This window comes from Euprymna scolopes, chromosome 23, assembly GCF_053919585.1.
Source record: "Euprymna scolopes isolate OS-2025 chromosome 23, ASM5391958v1, whole genome shotgun sequence".
Taxonomy (NCBI): domain Eukaryota; kingdom Metazoa; phylum Mollusca; class Cephalopoda; order Sepiida; family Sepiolidae; genus Euprymna; species Euprymna scolopes.
In genome coordinates this window covers 116,113,575-116,135,799 of record NC_136504.1, presented here as the reverse complement: position 1 = coordinate 116,135,799, position 22,225 = coordinate 116,113,575, and the positions used below count along the sequence as shown (strand labels likewise).

Below are 22,225 nucleotides of genomic sequence, written 5' to 3'. Positions count from 1 at the left end.
TTTTTTCAAATGTAAAAAGACACTTGTGGGGTTGGGGGGGGGTGATCTATAGATTTTAGCTTTGTTGGTAGTTTAAAATCAATAAATAGTTATTTTAAATTACTTCCAGCAAAATAAAAAAATAAAAAAATAAAAATTTAAAAAAAAAAGATAATGAAAGAAATCGTTTTTGGTATCCGAAAATAGGCACAAATTTTTCTAATACCGATTCCAATACCTCCCAAAAATTCAGATTTCTGATTCCGATTAATTATCCCAACACTATTAGATAAAAGGAACCTTGTGTATTTGAGTTTGTTCTCTATGGACTCGAAAACAGCTGGGCCGATTTTTATGACATTTCACACAAAGGTACATTTTGTGCCTGGCAGTGTTCTTAGATAGGTTTTGTATCGGAATGTCTTCAATAAGTATCGTTTATCAAAATCTGATCAAAGAAGGAACAGACAATTTAGACGAAAGTTAACACCTTATACAGCCTAACATCACAAGTGCATTTGAGAAGTTTTATCACTTCACAAGCAGAAAGGACCAACATATAAAATAAACAGTAGGTTCTTTGATATGACGGGCGCATTCGAAATTAATGTTTCTGTTTAGAGCACAATTGAAGCATGAAACTTTTGTTTTTCATTTTAAACTTTAATTCAAGCCATTTTATATAAAAAAAAATTTTATAAAATCAACAGTAGGTTCTCTACAGTGCAATGTATGCTACAATATATTGTGGACTGTCACTTAGTAAGACATGTGAAAATTACTCCCGGTGCACCACGATGGGTTTCCAACTAGAGCAAGCAATCAGTTGATTTGATTGAAAAATGGTCGATTTCACCGATTTTGATGACAAAAGAAATGGTAGGGTGAAACGTTCGTTAATCATCATTCAATCGCAGACAATGTTGGGTCTCCCTGCTAATCAGGGCTAAAAGGCACTCAAGGATAAGGATTTTAGTGGATATATTATCAGTTGAATGATGAACAACACTTTGAGAGGATTGAAAATGATATTTGGAATGACCCAAATTTGATTGACAAGTATTTGTTCTTGCTGAACTTGAAGATTACCATGTTGTAACCTTCGGGGAAACAATAAAAAATAATTACTTTGTGGTCCTTGTCCAGAACTTAACCTATATTAAAAACCAAAAATAAAGAAAGATTGGAAAAATTGTACATATCCGTGACAGATCAAAAGTATCATGTGTAAAAAAAATCACATAAATTGATCAAGTAGTTTTATTTTTATGAAGAAAATTATTTTTAAACGATTTATAAGAATTTGTAGGCATTATAGCATAAATATTGCTTGTTTGACTTATTGTTGAGTTATCTTTTTTATTTCTTTTTAGATTGATCTTAAAATAGAAGACAAGAAAGCCATTTTAAGTTACTCATAAAATTTGATTCTTATTTTAAAATTAAAACCGCTGGACCAATTTACATGCTTTTTGGAATATGATATCTTTATTTTATCACAAGTATGTAAATTATAAAAAATTTTCATTGGCAGGATTCTAAACAGCCCTATTTTGTTTTTGTTTGGTTTCATTCTGTTTTGTTACTGAATAATTGTCTTGTTCGTTAAGCATTTGTGAATGTTAACAAATCTAAAGAATTTCTACAATTTAATTTGAACAAATTTATGAATGTTAACAAATCTAATTAATTTCTACAATTTAATTTGAACAAATTTATGAATGTTAACAAATCTAAAGAATTTCTACAATTTAATTTGAACAAATTTATGAATGTTAACAAATCTAAAGAATTTCTACAATTTAATTTGAACAAATTTATGAATGTTAACAAATCTAAAGAATTTCTACAATTTAATTTGAACAAATTTATGAATGTTAACAAATCTAATTAATTTCTACAATTTAATTTGAACAAATTTATGAATGTTAACAAATCTAAAGAATTTCTACAATTTAATTTGAACAAATTTATGAATGTTAACAAATTTAATTAATTTCTACAATTTAATTTGAACAAATTTATGAATGTTAACAAATCTAATTAATTTCTACAATTTAATTTGAACAAATTTATGAATGTTAACAAATTTAATTAATTTCTACAATTTAATTTGAACAAATTTATGAATGTTAACAAATTTAATTAATTTCTACAATTTAATTTGAACAAATTTATGAATGTTAACAAATCTAATTAATTTCTACAATTTAATTTGAACAAATTTTCTCGTTTATCATGCGATGAATCATACTAGTCTAATAATATTATTAGCATATTGTGTGAAATTCTATGCAATAAGAAATATATTTAATCAACAAATGTTTAGATAAAGCTGATATTTTTCTGGATCTAATATTATAATGATATTCAAAAACAAGGCTGCATCAAAGGGTGGTCACTATCATATTCTTCTTTAGGGTTGCCAGATTGGCTGTTTTAAAGCTAAATTTCATGAATTTGACTTTTTAAGCGTTTTTCTTTTTTGTATTTATAATTTTTTTTTTGTATTTATAATTTTTTTTTTGTATTTATAATTTTTTTTTTGTATTTATAATTTTTTTTTTGTATTTATAATTTTTTGTATTTATAATTTTTTTTGTATTTATAATTTTTTTGTATTTATATTTTTTTTTGTATTTATAATTTTTTTTGTATTTATAATTTTTTTTGTATTTATAATTTTTTTTGTATTTATAATTTTTTTTGTATTTATATTTTTTTTTGTATTTATATTTTTTTTTGTATTTATAATTTTTTTTGTATTTATAATTTTTTTTGTATTTAATTTTTTTTGTATTTATAATTTTTTTTGTATTTATAATTTTTTTTGTATTTATAATTTTTTTTGTATTTATAATTTTTTTTGTATTTATAATTTTTTTTGTATTTATAATTTTTTTTGTATTTATAATTTTTTTTGTATTTATAATTTTTTTTGTATTTATAATTTTTTTTGTATAGTTTTCTTCGTATAGTTTTTTTCTTTATAGTTTTTTTTTCTTTATAGTTTTTTTTTCTTTATAGTTTTTTTTTCTTTATAGTTTTTTTTTCTTTATAGTTTTTTTTTCTTTATAGTTTTTTTTCTTTATAGTTTTTTTTCTTTATAGTTTTTTTTTCTTTATAGTTTTTTTTTCTTTATAGTTTTTTTTTCTTTATAGTTTTTTTTTCTTTATAGTTTTTTTTTCTTTATAGTTTTTTTTTCTTTATAGTTTTTTTTTTCTTCATATAGTTTTTTCATGTTTATGATTTCAGTTTATTTTATTGAAAAGTATTATAAATAAGAAATATTTTACAAATATTTTTAGCAATTTTTTTTCTTTTAAATAAAAATGATTTTTTATGTTTTAGTCTGAATTTGCGCAACGTTTATTTCGGGAAGAACTAATTATGCTGTACATAGAAGTTAACAGAATGTCCATTGTGACATGCAAGCTTCAATATACAGACATGTCTTTTAAATACTCTTTTTATCACCAACATACTCCCTTCTTCCCCACCGTCCGTCTGTTACTCCCCTCTCTCCCTTCCTCCGAATATTCTTTTGATTTCATCTGACTCAGATGCTGCATAGTCTAAAGATGTGCATCCATGAATGAAAATTGGAGATGAGGAGCAAGTTGGGGATGTCATGTGATGAACAAAGTTGAACATTATATTCTGTTCCTTAATTCTTATGCGTCGTTGTCATTGCTTTGTGCTGACAGGGTTTAGACAGAAAGGTTATTTTCTCCATAGCACACAAGTGACGCAGTTATAAAGTGAGCTTTAGCAGTAGAAGCAGCAGCAGCAGCAGCAGCAGCAGTTTGAATTAGGCAAGTGTTATAAAAAAGAATTAAATAATCTCTACGTTTCTTTTATTTTTATTTTTTTAGATGCATTTTTAAATGCCGTATTGACATTCTATTTGAATGGGATCTATTTAATAATTCTACTTGTCCCCACCCTCATAGTTAGCACCAGGGTTGCAGAGTCAAAAGGTACAGGGTTCAATTCCTAGGATTCTCAAAATTTAGGAGAGTAGAAAATAGGAATTGAGTTTACTGTCGGCAGCCTTTCAACTCTCGCTTCTCTTATTTTGTCCTTCAGTACTCACATTCCTCAAGTGATGTTTCTGATAGAGGGGAAAGAATTGCTGTTTTCTGTATCAAAATGTTTTGTAAGCTCCTTACATCAAGTGGCTTTGTCTTGCCTGGAGCGAGTTCCAGTAAAAAAAAAAAAAAAAAAAAAAAAAAAGCTCCTTATTTTTAAAGTTTTCCAATATTTAGTTTAAATAGTTTGAATTTTCAGTCTGACTCCAAGCATTCTTGAGTCACTTATTCCTAAACTTGCAACTCCGCCTCTGCAACCCTGGTTACCATAGCATTTCCATTAAGTCTACAGTAAATAATTAAAAAATAATAAACACTGCTATCTTTAGCGCATATTCCAGAGAGCTTTGCCACGTGTTTAAACAAAATTTATTTCCCAGAGAGCGATTGTTCTATCGCGTTGTTATATGTGCGGTTTAGCAGTTTATACAAAATATTTGCTAAAGGTACCTTCAGCTCCTGGGATTCCCAAATAGTCACTCATCTGATACTGAACAGGCTCAATATAGCTTAAGTGATATTATAAAAACTGGTATATCAACATGATTCTTCACTAATTTAAAGGAATTCAATATAGCTTAAGTGATATTATAAAAACTGGTATATGAACATGATTCTTCACTAATTTAAAGGAATTAAATATAGCTTAAGTGATATTATAAAAACTGGTATATGAACATGATTCTTCACTAATTTAAAGGAATTCACTATAGCTTAAGTGATATTATAAAAACTGGTATATCAACATGATTCTTCACTAATTTAAAGGAATTCAATATAGCCTAAGTGATATTATAAAAACTGGTATATCAACATGATTCTTCACTAATTTAAAGGAATTCAATATAGCCTAAGTGATATTATAAAAACTGGTATATCAACATGATTCTTCACTAATTTAAAGGAATTCAATATAGCTTAAGTGATATTATAAAAACTGGTATATGAACATGATTCTTCACTAATTTAAAGGAATTCAATATAGCTTAAGTGATATTATAAAAACTGGTATATCAACATGATTCTTCACTAATTTAAAGGAATTCAATATAGCTTAAGTGATATTATAAAAACTGGTATATCAACATGATTCTTCACTAATTTAAAGGAATTCAATATAGCTTAAGTGATATTATAAAAACTGGTATATCAACATGATTCTTCACTAATTTAAAGGAATTCAATATAGCTTAAGTGATATTATAAAAACTGGTATATCAACATGATTCTTCACTAATTTAAAGGAATTCAATATAGCTTAAGTGATATTATAAAAACTGGTATATCAACATGATTCTTCACTAATTTAAAGGAATTCAATATAGCTTAAGTGATATTATAAAAACTGGTATATGAACATGATTCTTCACTAATTTAAAGGAATTCAATATAGCTTAAGTGATATTATAAAAACTGGTATATCAACATGATTCTTCACTAATTTAAAGGAATTCAATATAGCTTAAGTGATATTATAAAAACTGGTATATCAACATGATTCTTCACTAATTTAAAGGAATTCAATATAGCTTAAGTGATATTATAAAAACTGGTATATGAACATGATTCTTCACTAATTTAAAGGAATTCAATATAGCTTAAGTGATATTATAAAAACTGGTATATCAACATGATTCTTCACTAATTTAAAGGAATTCAATATAGCTTAAGTGATATTATAAAAACTGGTATATCAACATGATTCTTCACTAATTTAAAGGAATTCAATATAGCTTAAGTGATATTATAAAAACTGGTATATGAACATGATTCTTCACTAATTTAAAGGAATTCAATATAGCTTAAGTGATATTATAAAAACTGGTATATCAACATGATTCTTCACTAATTTAAAGGAATTCAATATAGCTTAAGTGATATTATAAAAACTGGTATATCAACATGATTCTTCACTAATTTAAAGGAATTCAATATAGCTTAAGTGATATTATAAAAACTGGTATATGAACATGATTCTTCACTAATTTAAAGGAATTCAATATAGCCTAAGTGATATTATAAAAACTGGTATATCAACATGATTCTTCACTAATTTAAAGGAATTCAATATAGCTTAAGTGATATTATAAAAACTGGTATATCAACATGATTCTTCACTAATTTAAAGGAATTCAATATAGCTTAAGTGATATTATAAAAACTGGTATATCAACATGATTCTTCACTAATTTAAAGGAATTCAATATAGCTTAAGTGATATTATAAAAACTGGTATATGAACATGATTCTTCACTAATTTAAAGGAATTCAATATAGCTTAAGTGATATTATAAAAACTGGTATATCAACATGATTCTTCACTAATTTAAAGGAATTCAATATAGCCTAAGTGATATTATAAAAACTGGTATATGAACATGATTCTTCACTAATTTAAAGGAATTCAATATAGCCTAAGTGATATTATAAAAACTGGTAAATCAACATGATTCTCCACTAATTTAAAGGAATTCAATATAGCCTAAGTGATATTATAAAAACTGGTATATCAACATGATTCTTCACTAATTTAAAGGAATTCAATATAGCCTAAGTGATATTATAAAAACTGGTATATGAACATGATTCTTCACTAATTTAAAGGAATTCAATATAGCCTAAGTGATATTATAAAAACTGGTATATCAACATGATTCTTCACTAATTTAAAGGAATTCAATATAGCCTAAGTGATATTATAAAAACTGGTATATCAACATGATTCTTCACTAATTTAAAGGAATTCAATATAGCCTAAGTGATATTATAAAAACTGGTATATGAACATGATTCTTCACTAATTTAAAGGAATTCAATATAGCTTAAGTGATATTATAAAAACTGGTATATCAACATGATTCTTCACTAATTTAAAGGAATTCAATATAGCTTAAGTGATATTATAAAAACTGGTAAATCAACATGATTCTTCACTAATTTAAAGGAATTCAATATAGCTTAAGTGATATTATAAAAACTGGTATATGAACATGATTCTTCACTAATTTAAAGGAATTCAATATAGCTTAAGTGATATTATAAAAACTGGTATATCAACATGATTCTTCACTAATTTAAAGGAATTCAATATAGCCTAAGTGATATTATAAAAACTGGTATATCAACATGATTCTTCACTAATTTAAAGGAATTCAATATAGCTTAAGTGATATTATAAAAACTGGTATATCAACATGATTCTTCACTAATTTAAAGGAATTCAATATAGCCTAAGTGATATTATAAAAACTGGTATATCAACATGATTCTTCACTAATTTAAAGGAATTCAATATAGCCTAAGTGATATTATAAAAACTGGTATATCAACATGATTCTTCACTAATTTAAAGGAATTCAATATAGCCTAAGTGATATTATAAAAACTGGTATATCAACATGATTCTTCACTAATTTAAAGGAATTCAATATAGCTTAAGTGATATTATAAAAACTGGTATATCAACATGATTCTTCACTAATTTAAAGGAATTCAATATAGCTTAAGTGATATTATAAAAACTGGTATATCAACATGATTCTTCACTAATTTAAAGGAATTCAATATAGCTTAAGTGATATTATAAAAACTGGTATATGAACATGATTCTTCACTAATTTAAAGGAATTCAATATAGCCTAAGTGATATTATAAAAACTGGTATATCAACATGATTCTTCACTAATTTAAAGGAATTCAATATAGCCTAAGTGATATTATAAAAACTGGTATATCAACATGATTCTTCACTAATTTAAAGGAATTCAATATAGCCTAAGTGATATTATAAAAACTGGTATATCAACATGATTCTTCACTAATTTAAAGGAATTCAATCTCTAAAAAAAAATTTTTTTTTTTTTAAGATGTTGAGTTAATCTTTAATATTGCATTACCATTTTCTTTGTATGGGATCTATTTAAAAACTAGCAGGGAGACCCAACATTGCCTGGGATTGCATGATCAAAATGTCTTTTTTTTTTGTCAGTGAAATCGTCCTTTTTTTTTTTTTTTTTTTTAATCCAATCGATTGATTGCCTGGTCTAGTCGGGGACTCATTCTGGTGCACCAGGAGGAAGTTTCATATGCCTCCCCGCAGTGACTTAGTCCGCAATATATTGTAGTCTACACAGCACTGTAGAGAGCCTACTGTTTAATTTATAAAATTATTTTTATATATATTGGCTTGAAAAGTCGAGTATCATGCTTCAATTGTGCTCTAAAGAGAAACATTCATTTCGAATGTGCCCATGTTATATCAAATAACCTACTGTTGATTTTATGTCAGACGTTTCAGCTTGTGTGGTAATAAAACTTCTCAAATGTACTTTTGATGTTACGCTGTATTAGGTGTTAACTTTGATCAAAATCGCCTGTTCATTCCTTAATCCGATCATTTCGATTATTGATACTTATTGAAGACATTCCAATACAAAACCTATTTGAGAACACTGCCAGGCACATAAAGTAGCTTTGTGTGAAATTTCATAAAAATCAGCCCAGCCATTTTTGAGTCCATAGGGAACGAATTTTCACACACACACGCGCAGTTCCTTTTATATAATAGAGATAATTTTACTCGACTCCCCATACTCCTTTAAATTCACATCAGGTTTGCAGAATTGAAAAGTGTGAGATCTAATTCAAACTATTTTTTTTAAATTCTGACTCCGACTCCTTATTTTTAAAGATTTCCGATTTTCAAACTGTTGATTCTTTGTAGCATTGTAGCATTTTTACGATTCCGACTCCTTCCGAAATCTCTGACTCTGCAACCAACATTAGCATAGCCATTACGCATATGATAAATCAAAAAAAAAAAAAAAAACTCTTTGCATACTCCAGAGAGTACTTCGTCACATTCGTGAGAACAAAACTACCATCCGTTGTGACGTTGAACATGTATGTATGCGTTCTCTGCACAGGCCGTGAACGTTCAACTTGTTCAGAGTTGTCTAATTCAATCAGTATAAAGGACCCCCCCCCGAAAAATACCACAATTCCAGTTTTTTAAAAACGATTCTTTTTTCTTCTGTTTAGATGTTAAAATGGTATCCATTTTCTTAAGTTGCATAGCAAACTTGCTAAATGAGATTTGTCTATCTGTTCGAGAAGAAACTATTAGAGTAGAAAGCTTTCTGGCATTTACGGACCTGTACAGTGAAGGGGGTGTGGTTTTGTTGCTCAGCAGGTTTGTCGGAGATATGTACATAAAGGGGGCGCAAGGTCTTCAGAGCAATTTCCATTAAAATACTTGTAAAACAGACACAGGGATGCAATATTGTGGTGATGAGACAGGGGTTGGAGATTAGTTGACAAAATGGGAACCATTAGATTGAAAACTCATTTTTGGACCATATCCGAGAGGGAGAGGCTGGTGGTAGATGCACCAGCCTAGATGTGGCAACAATACTCCATGCATGGATGAATGTATTGTAGAAGTACAGGATACTCTCAGACTTCTAGTATGATAGCGGGAACCCACCTTCTTTGCAGCAGCTTTTTTCAGTTCATATTGCCTGTGAATGTCGTGCCGGAGAGTTTAAAGACCTCCTCTCATCAGGCAGATGTTTGACTTTCAAACGTGCGTGGTGGATAATTGGTAAACTTGATACACGTTTTTGAAGCACTTTTAATTGCTTAATATTAATTTGGATTGTTTAAGTTTAATGTTTTTTTTTTTTTTATTATTATTATTCTTTAGGTGAGCGATGCTCGGAAGCTGCGACCAAAAGTGGAATTCTGTTTTGGTAAGTTTCATTTACAGCATCTATTTCTTTTTTTTTAATTTTATCTTTAAATTTTATCCTTTTTTTATTTTAATTTTATCTTTTTTTTTTTTAAATTTTATCCTTTTTTTTTTTTAAATTTTATCCTTTTTTTTCTTAAATTTTATCCTTTTTTTTTTTTAATTTTATCCTTTTTTTTTTTAAATTTTATCCTTTTTTTTTTTTTTAAATTTTATCCTTTTTTTTTTTAAATTTTACCTTTTTTATTTTAGCTTTTTAAATTTTAGTTTTTTTTAATTTAATTTTTATTTTAATTTAATTTTTTTAATTTAATTTTTTTTAATTTAATTTTTTTAATTTAATTTTTTTTTTAATTTAATTTTTTTTTAATTTAATTTTTTTTTATTTTTATTTTTTTTTATTTTTATTTTTATTTTTTTTTAATTTAATTTTTTTTTTAATTTAATTTTTTTTTAATTTAATTTTTTTTTAATTTAATTTTTTTTTAATTTAATTTTTTTTTAATTTAATTTTTTTTTAATTTTTTTTTAATTTTTTTTAATTTTTTTTAAATTTTTTTTTAATTTTTTTTTAATTTTTTTAAATTTTTTTTAAATTTTTTTAATTTTTTTAAAATTTTTTTAATTTTTTTTAATTTAATTTTTTTAATTTTTTTAAATTTTTTTTAATTTAATTTTTTTTTATTTAATTTTTTTTATTTAATTTTTTTTATTTAATTTTTTTTATTTAATTTTTTTTATTTAATTTTTTTTATTTAATTTTTTTTATTTAATTTTTTTTATTTAATTTTTTTTATTTAATTTTTTTTATTTAATTTTTTTTATTTAATTTTTTTTATTTAATTTTTTTTATTTAATTTTTTTTATTTAATTTTTTTTTATTTAATTTTTTTTTATTTAATTTTTTTTTATTTAATTTTTTTTTATTTAATTTTTTTTAATTTAGTTTTTTTAATTTAGTTTTTTTTTAATTTTTTTTTTTTTTTTTAATTTAGTTTTTTTTTTTTTTAATTTAGTTTTTTTTTTTTTTAATTTAGTTTTTTTTTTTTTTAATTTAGTTTTTTTTTTTTTTAATTTAGTTTTTTTTTTTTTTAATTTAGTTTTTTATTTTAGGTTTTGTTTTTTTTTAGCTTTTTTTTTATTTTAGCTTTTTTTTTAAATTTTAGCTTTTTTTTTTACTATTTTTAATGCTACTTGATAAATTATTTTTAAGCAATTAATAAATAAAAAAATGCTGGGGAAAAAATTGCTTCCCCAGCATTCGCATTCACTAATATTCATATATCTCAATCAGTTAAAAAAAAATGGATGGAAAAGTGTTTTAAACAATAAATAATAATTTTTATATATATTAGTAACATTGGTAAAGCATAATTTTCTTTTCTGTAATTTTTGACACTTGTGTCCAGTGCTTTCCAGTTCTAAAATCCACCATTATTAAATAATCCAAATGAAAGACTATTAAAAAATAATCAACTTTCTTTCTAACACTGTGTATAATAATATAAGGTGGTTGGAAGATGGCAGAACTTTGATTAATACATTATATATGTTTAAATTGTGCCAGAAACATTTGGTTATTAAAACAAATACTAATCAGCATTCTTTATTGTAAACATGTACCATGTGTAATAGCTCACTGTTATTTCTACATATGGGAACAGGATTATGACTAAAATAAGCCTGGGCCTGGTGTTGCCACATGCAATATTGAGTTTTATCTTATGTGGGTTTTGTATTTGTTTTTAATTTATTTTTATTTTAATTTTTTGTTTTATCTCTCTCTCTCTCTATATATATATATATATATATATATAGGCAAAATGTGTGTGACCATTTTATGTATGTCTCGCAAAGGCTTTTTTCACACACGGTCCCCGGGGGGGGGGGGGTTACGATTGCTTATATATTAATATATCCCCTAGATAATATCTAGGATTTGGGAACGCGGGTCGCCTCTAGATTTATTTATGCCGACTTTTATGAGATTCACGCTATTTCACTCTGTCGCCTGTTTGTCCTGCTTTTTAGTATAAATAAAGCGAAACTAAATTCAAACGGTGCGTTCTCGGCATAGCGCCGGGAAACCTCCAGAAGCAATCAGCTTTGATCAATGTGGGGCCAAACTCCTTATATCAGACAGTTGCTATTCAATCTGGACAATGGGGAGCTTGGTTACCCCCCTCCCCAACATCTTGGGGGAAAAAAACCAGTCAAAGTTGGGTAAACAAACCCAACAAAAGTTAAGTCCCGTCGCACGTTTTTTTTTTTAACACTTTAATTCCCAACTTTGCCTCAAGGGTTCGAGTTCGATCCTCATACTCACCTACCGAAACTTTTTTATTTATTTTGGACCCTCCCCCTCCCCCCACCGGAATTTTGATTTATCCAAAATCATACACACCTCCAAACACCCGGGCAACGCCGGGTGCCCCCCCCCTCCCGCTAGTTTATTTATAAAACCATGAAAAAAAAATGCCCCAATATAAAAGTTGTAGAGCTCATAAAAACATCTGAACATCATAATAAATAAATAATATGGGGTCCCAGTAAGCATCCTAAAAATGTTGACCAAGTTAAAAAAAAAAAAAATGATCAACGCAAAAGTTGTCTGGGAATGATTTTACATTTTTTATTCATCATTTTATTTACTGGTAACACTATTTAGTGTTATAAAAACATAAAATTAAAAAAAGCTAAAAAGTGTTTAATCTTCTGTTAAAACTTTTGCTTCTATCTCTTCTCTCTCACCACTCTTTCATCTCCTCTCAGCTATTTTGTTTTAATGTATTGAAAATAAAAATGATGTAAGTCATTCAGTTTTCGGTCATGTATCCCAGTCTGATGAAACCTAGCCCAGTTCATCCTCAAAGAATGAATATGTAAAAAAAAAAATTTTTTTACATATTATTGATCCAAAGTACCGCTGATTAAAAAGAAACTGATTTTTTTTGCAGATTTTTTTTTTTAGCGGGATATACATGCACACACACATAACTGTCCTTTATATAATAGAATATTTTCCCCAAAATGAGCAGGACCCGTGGAAATTCCAAATTGTTTCCATTATTTTGTCCAATCAAATTGTTTCCATTATTTTGTCCAATCAAATTGTTTCCATTATTTTGTCCAATCAAATTGTTTCCATTATTTTGTCCAATCAAATTGTTTCCATTATTTTGTCCAATCAAATTGTTTTCATTATTTTGTTCAATCAAATTGTTTCCATTATTTTGTCCAATCAAATTGTTTCCATTATTTTGTCCAATCAAATTGTTTCCATTATTTTGTCCAATCAAATTGTTTCCATTATTTTGTCCAATCAAATTGTTTTCATTATTTTGTCCAATCAAATTGTTTCCATTATTTTGTCCAATCAAATTGTTTCCATTATTTTGTCCAATCAAATTGTTTCCATTATTTTGTCCAATCAAATTGTTTCCATTATTTTGTCCAATCAAATTGTTTCCATTATTTTGTCCAATCAAATTGTTTTCATTATTTTGTCCAATCAAATTGTTTTCATTATTTTGTCCAATCAAATTGTTTCCATTATTTTGTCCAATCAAATTGTTTCCATTATTTTGTCCAATCAAATTGTTTCCATTATTTTGTCCAATCAAATTGTTTTCATTATTTTGTTCAATCAAATTGTTTCCATTATTTTGTCCAATCAAATTGTTTCCATTATTTTGTCCAATCAAATTGTTTCCATTATTTTGTCCAATCAAATTGTTTTCATTATTTTGTTCAATCTCTGTATCACAAGTAAACTTTTCTTTTATTATTCCTTTATCAGTTGTGAATTTCGCAGGTCGACGGTTCTTCCTGCAGGCTGAGGACCAGGCTGATATGAATAAGTGGATTGATGTCCTCAATAATGCCAGCAAAATTATTGTAAGTATTAATTTACATAAAAAAAGATTTTTTTTGTAAAGGTGTTTTTTTTTTTTGTTTTTTGTGTTAATGTTATAATTTATACAATGATAAAATCATTTCATTCATTTTATTTTTATTTATTTAATTTTTTTATTTTATTTTTATTATCATTTGTTTTATCATTTATTTTTATTTATTTTTTATCATTTATCACCTTATTTTTTATCATTTATCACCTTATTTTATATCATTTTTTTATCATTTTGTTTTTATTTTTTGTTTTTTTTAAGTTCTTTATTTGATTTATTTTTTTAATATTTATTTTTAACTTTGTTAGAATAACATCTTCGTAGAAGAAGGCTTAGTATTTTATTTCATTTTGTTATTGTTAACCGAAAGTGTCGATCACTCATGAATCTCTTATGTTGCTTTTATAATGGGATCGATCCCTCGTTAATACGAGGGATCGATCCCATTAAAGAAAAAAAATTAACTTTTCTAGGTAATTCCTGGGAGGATTGTTGCATCACAACATAAAATATTACACTACCCCCCTAAAGAAGAAAGTAATTCCTAGGAGGATAGTCTCATCACAGAACAAATACTATACCACCCTCTTGAACTGAGCATAATACAGTTGATACAAGTAATAGTATAAGTTCGGTTTCAGACAGATACCAAATCTCCGTTAGGAATACATGTCAAATTAAAATAATTTCTCTTTCATTATTTCATGTTGATTAGACGATTGTATTAATTTTGTGGCGAGATAGAGTGGGGGGGGGGGCTTGTCGTTTTAGTGAGTTTCAAAAGAATTTTTTTTTTTTTTAACTTTGCGTTTCTTCCCTTTGGATTTCACGATTTCACCCTTTAAGTGATTAGCTTTTTGAGGGTGAGTGAATTCTATTTTCTGCAGAACTCAATTCTTCCTTTGCCAGTTGTTGGATGATCATTTGATGATTAATAGCTTTTTGTTCAATTTGAATGCAATCAAGCTGCATTGAAAAGGAGCAAATATGAAGCGGTTCTATTGAAATCATGGAAAGAAAGGAAGTTGTCAAGAACTATAAGAACAGGGAGTGTGAGTGAAAGAGCAACGAAACGGTTTAGGCGGAACCAAATCCACAGAAGAAAAAGACTGATAACAAGAGAAACAAATAACATATGCTGAAAGTAAAGAAAGCTGAAATTTAGAAAATGTCATATATATATATATATATATATGTGTGTGTGTGTGAGAAAGAGAATTAAAACTAAGTTGAACTTTACAATCAAAGTTTATTGTTCGACTGAATACTCCAAAAAACAATTTACAAAGTCCTCATTCTGCAGAGTTTCAAAGAATGCTATCCTTATTCTTCTCATCAGAGGACATAAAGAAATCAGCAAATTATATTTGTAGCAATGCTAGAATTTGCTAGTTAAGGCATTAAAGGAAACCGCAATTATAGCTATAAATTGCCAAATAAAAAAATGAAAACATATTGGATATGTAAAAAAACTAATATAAAAACAAACCACCATTGTGTATATCGGATAAACACTACACCCCTTTGTTTTCATTAATATATATATATATATATCAAATTTTAGTCATTCAATGAATTTTAAAATTTATGACGTGAAATGTTTGAGTTTCAGATCAAAAGATTTTTATTATTCTATGTAAGACAAAGAATACATTTTAAATATTTTAACTCCTTATCCTATAGGATTTTGATGTCTACCATCTCTTCAGAGGAGAAAATATTAGCAAATAGATATAGTGGTTTGCACCTTATTTGCTAAAGTCAGTGAGACCTGGAAAATCACAATTAAAAATTGAGTAATTAAGTCATATAGCAAGGGAAGTTAAAGAAAAGAATAAAAAAATTAACATCCAAATTGCATAGTAAAATCCGAAGTGAATGTCTTTGAAAACAGTGTAGTAAAATGATCCAAACTTTGTTTATATAATGGGTCCGGTAAAAAATTTTTTTATATATAGGTCCGGTGGATCTGTTTATTAATAAACATATTAATATTATTGCGAATAATATCTTGTAAATCTTATCACATTTCCATACCAGCTGATTGTTGGATGATTTTATTCTGAAGTGTGTGTGTATATATATATATATTTTTACTAATTAACATATATATATTTTTACTAATTAACATTTTTGCTATATATATATGTGTATATATATATATATATATATATATACACACACACACTAACAGAGAGACCTGACGTTACTCAGAATTGAATGAGGATCAACAAATGTTCCACACTTTGTCATCAAAATCAGTGAAATCACCCATTTTTTTGGCTTGATTGATTGCCTGCTATAGTCAGCAACCCACTGTAGTGCACCAAGAGGAAGCTTCACGTACCTCCTGATGGTGACTTTGTCTGCAATATACTGTAGTCTGCATTGCACTGTAAAGAACCTACTGTTGATTTTCTGAAATTATTTTTATATAATGACTTTAATTAGTTTAAAACGTAAAAGTCAAGTATCAGGGTTCAATTGTGCCCTAAACAAGATGCTTCATTTCGAACATGCCTCTACTTCAAAATGAATGTTTCTGTTTAGAGCACGATTGAACAATTGTACTTGATTTTTGCATTTAAAATTTTAATCCAAACCATTAAAAATATTTTAATAAAATAAGAATAAAAATGATTTAATAAAAGCAACAGTAGGTTCTCTACAGTGCAATGTCAATGAATTGTGGACTAAGACACTATGGGTAGGCATGTGAAGCTTCTTCTCGGTGAACTGCGGTGGGTCCCTCACTAGAGCAGACAATCGATTTGATTGACGATGAGTGATTTCACCATTTAAAAAATTTTTATGACAATATAAAAGTATTGGAAGTATGGAACTTTCGTTAATCCTCATTCTATCCCCAACAACATCAGGTCTTCATGCTAGTTCAAATATAATCACATGACAATTCTATCAGTGAATTTGGTCAATAAATAAAGTCGAAAATCTATGTAATTTTTCCATTGAAACCGCAAAACAAGATAATTACCTTGAATAATTCAAGTTATCGCACTTACATTTGAGATTTAAATCCCTAATCCTTATACATTTATTATAAAGTAAACATTTTCAACATTTAAATTATTTTAATCATACCCTTCAATTAAATGTAAAATTACGTTTTATATATATATATATATATATATATATATATATATATATATATAAAATAAAATAAAAATTACAATTAAATTTACCAAATTGATCCAAGGTGGTAAAACTAAAGTATATTATAAATATTAAAGAATTAATATTTATAAAGTTATCTCGGCCAGATGTAAAACCAAATAGGAGATAGAGCTTATAATACGAGTAAACAGTTAATAAAACATGTTAAAAAAACACTTTGAAAAAGAGTTAAAAACATATTCAATCTGAAAAGGAAACACTTGATAAGTGGATAGTCCTTAATCGGCGGAGTTTCGAAGAAATACTTTCCTTCTCATCAGAGGGTAGGAATTAGCAAAATGCGGGATCGGATTTTGCATACAAAAGTATTTGATGAAACAAGTAAGTCAAAGATCTTACTTGATAACAAAAAAAGTGAAGAAAAAGGTGATCACACGTGAATGGATAGTCTGGTGAAAGATATATATATATATATATATATATATATATATATATATTAGTGTTGGGGTGATTAATCGAGAATCGTAAAAATTTTCCGATGCCAAGAACGATTCCTTTAATTATTTTATTTGATTTTGTTTAAAACAAAATCTTCCACTGCTGGTAGTAATGATAATATTTATTGATTTTTAAATTACACAGTAAAACTAAAATCTATACATCACTCTTCCCCCCCCCCCACACACACACCCACACAAGCAAAACTTTCTGCACATTTAACGCATGTTTCCATGGTAACTGGAAAAAAATAACAACTCTATAGTTAACTATTTAGAGATTTATACAGAATCAGAATCGGGAATTGCATTGGAATCATTGCATCACTAATATATACATGCACATATGCTAAATATAATGAACTGGCAAAACTAGTCTAGTTGGTTGATAAATAAAGTTAAAAATCCATAATATTGACATGAATAAATTCATTTAGATCTGAATCCGAAAGTTTCTTAACATACACCTGAAGGTCTGAGGTTACGCCGGCTAAAATCTGATGATCAAATCCAAGATTAGATGAGCAAACATTTATTTTTCTAATACTGTGTTCGTTATTTCACCTAACGTTGTGACCAGAGGTCAAATGATGCTAGCGGACCGTATACCTCAAAGACTCTAGTCTAAGTCCTAGTACCGAGAAATATGAGAAAGAGAGATAGTTTGACCATGATTGGACCCCCCCCCCTTTTTTGTTCCCTCTGATTCCCCTCCCCCTGTGCATGCCACAGTTTGTTATCCATGTAAATTTATTTTATCATTTTCTCTATTATGTCTTTAGGTACCAAAGTCTGAGGTGTACAACCAGGAAACGATGGAGTGGCACTATGGTGATTTGTCTCAAGGCAGTTATAGAACACAAGTGGCTGGTGGAGTGGTGTGTAAAATTGCCCAAGTGGTATGTTGTTTTACCATTGTTATCGGCCCATTGTTCTATCATTGTTGCTAAGTGACGACATGAAAAAAATGGCTTTACCGATGATAGATAAATCAAAATAACGGTTTCGATTATTGGTAACTATCGAGGATAGTCTGAGATAAAATTTAACTAAGATCACTTCCAGACTTATACACTAAAGTACTATAAATTTTAAAGAAAATCTGTTCAGTCGTTTCGGAGTCTATAAGGAACGAACGCACACACACACACACACACACAAATTTGCATTTACATAATTGTAGAGATATGTGTATGTGTGTGTGTTAGCAGGCCACGCAAAGTTGCCTGATTGTAAAATATGTTTAAATATATTTTAATTTATGCAGATTTTTTATTAAAGAGCCAATTTTCGATTGATTATTATATTGTACCCAATATATAGTAGTGATTTCATATTTTAAAAATAAAAAAACAAACTTGGGTGCCATCAGCTGGAACCAAAACATTTAGCTCTCTAGTAGTATTCGTTACCATCTGAGCTAATGATGCATGAATATAAAAAATTTACAAATTAACAGATAACCATACAAATGTATATTTGTGCATGCGTGGATGATACATGTTACATTGACTTATGCCTACTAAGTTTCAGTTTTGACCACTTTAGCAGCTACTTTTCCGTCTAAAAATCAAATTGATCTTGTTCCCTAGATCTGAATGTCCCATATATCAAGTTTCTTTGTTTTCTTTAATCTTTTTTTTTTTTTTTTTTTTTTTTTCATTCTGATAATTTTATTATTTTAATGTATTTTGGGGGTTTTGGTGAATTTTTGTTTTGGTGGTGGTGTTTTTTGTTTTCTTTAATCTTTTTTTTTTTTTTTTTTCACTTGCAGACGAGTGCAGATGAGATGAGTAACAGTACGGACAGTGATGACAACGATATGGGAAGAGGTATACCTGCGTGTCACCTGGCAGCTCATAAGTCTGGTTATGCAGTCAAGCAAGGGGCAGTGGTATGATGACCCTCTTAATATTATTTAATTTTCTCACACGATTGGGTTATTTCTCTCTCCCTCTCCAAGTGGTAATCACTGAAGTATTTTTGCAATGTGAACGAACTTTATCTGGTTCCTTTTTCTTCAAAGAGATCTGAACATTTCTACAATAAGTATAAATGATGTTTGACCTCACCAAAGGTTAAGAAGAGTCTGTAACATTTTTAATGAGGTCAATTACATATTTTTTCAGGTGGGAGTGGCAGGCACTTAGATGAATAATAATAAAAATAACAGCCTAGACTTGAGAAAATATTGTTGGACTCTTGTGAAAAAAAAAAAAAGAAAATGTTCGGCATTATCTGATTGTCACCAGTCACAAGAATTTAAGTGACTGCAAATGAAATTATCACATTTTAATTCAACACACAAACTATTATTTGTCAAACATTAAGAGCAAACCTTTGATCTCGTAATTTACACTTGTATAACTGAATCACTATTTTGTGCGGGTGACGATGTTGAATCCAGGAGTGGTTAGGAGGGGGGGGCAAGGGTGTTAGATATCCTCCACCCTTTAACAATTTCTTTATATTTTTATACAGTGTAACCCGGATATAGGAGACCTCTTATATCTAAGTTCCACTGTACATTAACACAGGCTCTAATTTGGGACAGCGAAAATCTTTTATATACGTTTTTCTTATATTAGGGTCTCTTATATTCGGGTTACACTATATATAATTGTAAAATAAAATATGTATAATTGTAAATCAAAAGCCTGAGAGTGAATATTACCAAGACTAAAGTGATGATCAGTGGTTGTAATGGTCACTGGAAAAGGGTGTCTGGTGCAATTTGATCGTTTGTGGCACTTCTAAGCATTGAATACAAGTTTAGTGGAATTGCTAATAAATTGAGAGAGGATAACCAGTTTGTATGCAAGAAGTGTTAGACACTAAATACAGCTGAGAATTCACATGTCAAGAATCAGGGATCTATGGACAAATTTATTTTTAGTTGACCTTCAACAACTAAATATTTTTGTTTACTAGCCAAATAGAAAAGTTACTAGCCAAACCCTTGTGATTTTTGGAATATGACATTTCCGTTTCATGACTAGTATATAAATCAAAGATTTTCTGTATATTTTTTTTTAAATAAGTGTAATTCTAAATATACAACAAATTTTCTGTTAATATTTGAAGGTATAAACATTCTAATTTCTTCAGGTTTTTTTTTTTTTAACTGCCTTCATTAAAAAAAAAAGTATATTGCTCTATTAAACTTTTATTGTTTAAATAATTTAACTTCGTTTTATTAAAAAAAAAAAAAAAAAAAAAGTTAAAAAGATATTTTTCACTCCGTATTGAGCTTTGGAAGATTGTCAGTGAGAGAAACACAATCGCCAAAAGATAAGCGTTTCATTATTATTTCTGATTTTAGTAATTTATCTTTTTTTTATCAAATCACTTTAATTACGGTATATGTTAACGTATACTTCAGCATATAAAGCAACACTTAAAGTTAAAAAAAAAAACATCTTTAAAAACCAATATTTCGTAAGATACCAGGTGTTGCAATCTCTAGCCTAAGCTAAACAAACGTGGTTTCGTAATGTAACAGTCGTTTTATACAACTGATATATCATAAATTTGATAAAATTTTCTCCAATATTGTACCTCATCTTATCTGATGGTTACCTTGTACGCCAAAATATATGGTAATTACTTAAATTGATTGCTGTTAATATTGACAAAACTATTGCATATTTATTTTTTAATATATATATTCAAACATTATTGACTACATATGTGCATACATGTTTGTAGGACCTCTTTTCAGAGAGCCTACTTTGTCAGGACAAAATATCACTTCTAATACCAAAATCAAAGCAAGAAGAAAGATTTCCTTTTGGCTTTAAACCTTTTATATAAAAAGAATGAGTCTTGATTTTGGTCTTGAAAATTATATTTTGGCCAGACAAAATAGGCTCTCTGAAAACAGGCACTATAGAAACATGTATGCACATATGTAGCAAATAATGTTTGTATAAACATACTATAAGCATGCCCCGTTTTTTCATTGAGCACTCTTTGATCAAGACAAGAGTTTTGGTGGATTTACATGTAGGAAACTAAACCATACCACCATTTTTATATTTATATATATCTATAATATAAAGCTGAATGTCTGTGTGTGTGTGTGTCTGGTCTTATAGGGTTGACTATTTTAAAAAACTGATTACATATGATAGAAGATGTATCAAGACACAGGAATGGGTATGTTTGATCTGGCAGAACAGTGGTTCATTAAAATTGTGGGGTCTGCGTTCGTGCCTGGTCCACAAAGTATGGGAATAAAAAATTTAAAAAAAAAACGTTTACAAGTGTTTTTGATATAGATGTACATAAGAATACTTTGATAAGTATGTTTTAACTTAAATAGGGATGGTATAATAAAATTGTGGGGTTTGCGTTCGCGCCTGGCCTCCATAGAATGGAAATAGGCACAAACTTTAATAAAGACTTTTCATATCTATCTGCGTAAGTATACTTTGATAATTATGTTTCAGTTTGAAGAAATATGGTATAATAAAATTATGGGGTGTTCGTTCAAGCATGACCTCCATAGAATGGAAATATGTCACAAAGTTTAACAAGGTTTTTAATATAGATCCACAGAATATTGTGATAAGTGTTTCAGTGTGAACAGGTATGGTATAATAAATTATGGGGTTTATCTTTTTTATTTTTACTTTCATCATATTTTGCTTTGGTTTTGATACCCCCAAATTCGAAGCTATGTCATTACAACCCTTCCTTTTCATAAATCAGTCCATTTTCTGTACGCTGTTTTTGAACCCAGTCAACGACGGGTACTTTTGCTAGTGTATATATATATATATATATATATATATATATATATATATATATATATATATATATATATATAAAATGTGTGTGTGTTTTTCAATTATTTCATCTATA

At 27.7% G+C, this 22,225-nt stretch overlaps 1 protein-coding gene across 16 annotated transcripts in view; it reads left to right on the top strand.

Annotated features, from left to right (window-relative positions):
- The window catches only part of LOC145246151 (pleckstrin homology domain-containing family A member 1-like), a 394,476-nt gene that overhangs the window by 317,642 nt on the left and 54,609 nt on the right, over positions 1 to 22,225 (top strand). For all 16 annotated transcript variants that reach the window (XM_080108016.1, XM_080108017.1, XM_080108015.1 and 13 more), the window contains 4 exons: positions 9,775 to 9,820; positions 13,619 to 13,716; positions 18,142 to 18,258; positions 19,134 to 19,253. In XM_080108016.1, the coding sequence (XP_079964142.1) occupies positions 9,775 to 9,820; positions 13,619 to 13,716; positions 18,142 to 18,258; positions 19,134 to 19,253 (381 nt within the window). The remainder of the gene's footprint in view (positions 1 to 9,774; positions 9,821 to 13,618; positions 13,717 to 18,141; positions 18,259 to 19,133; positions 19,254 to 22,225) is intronic.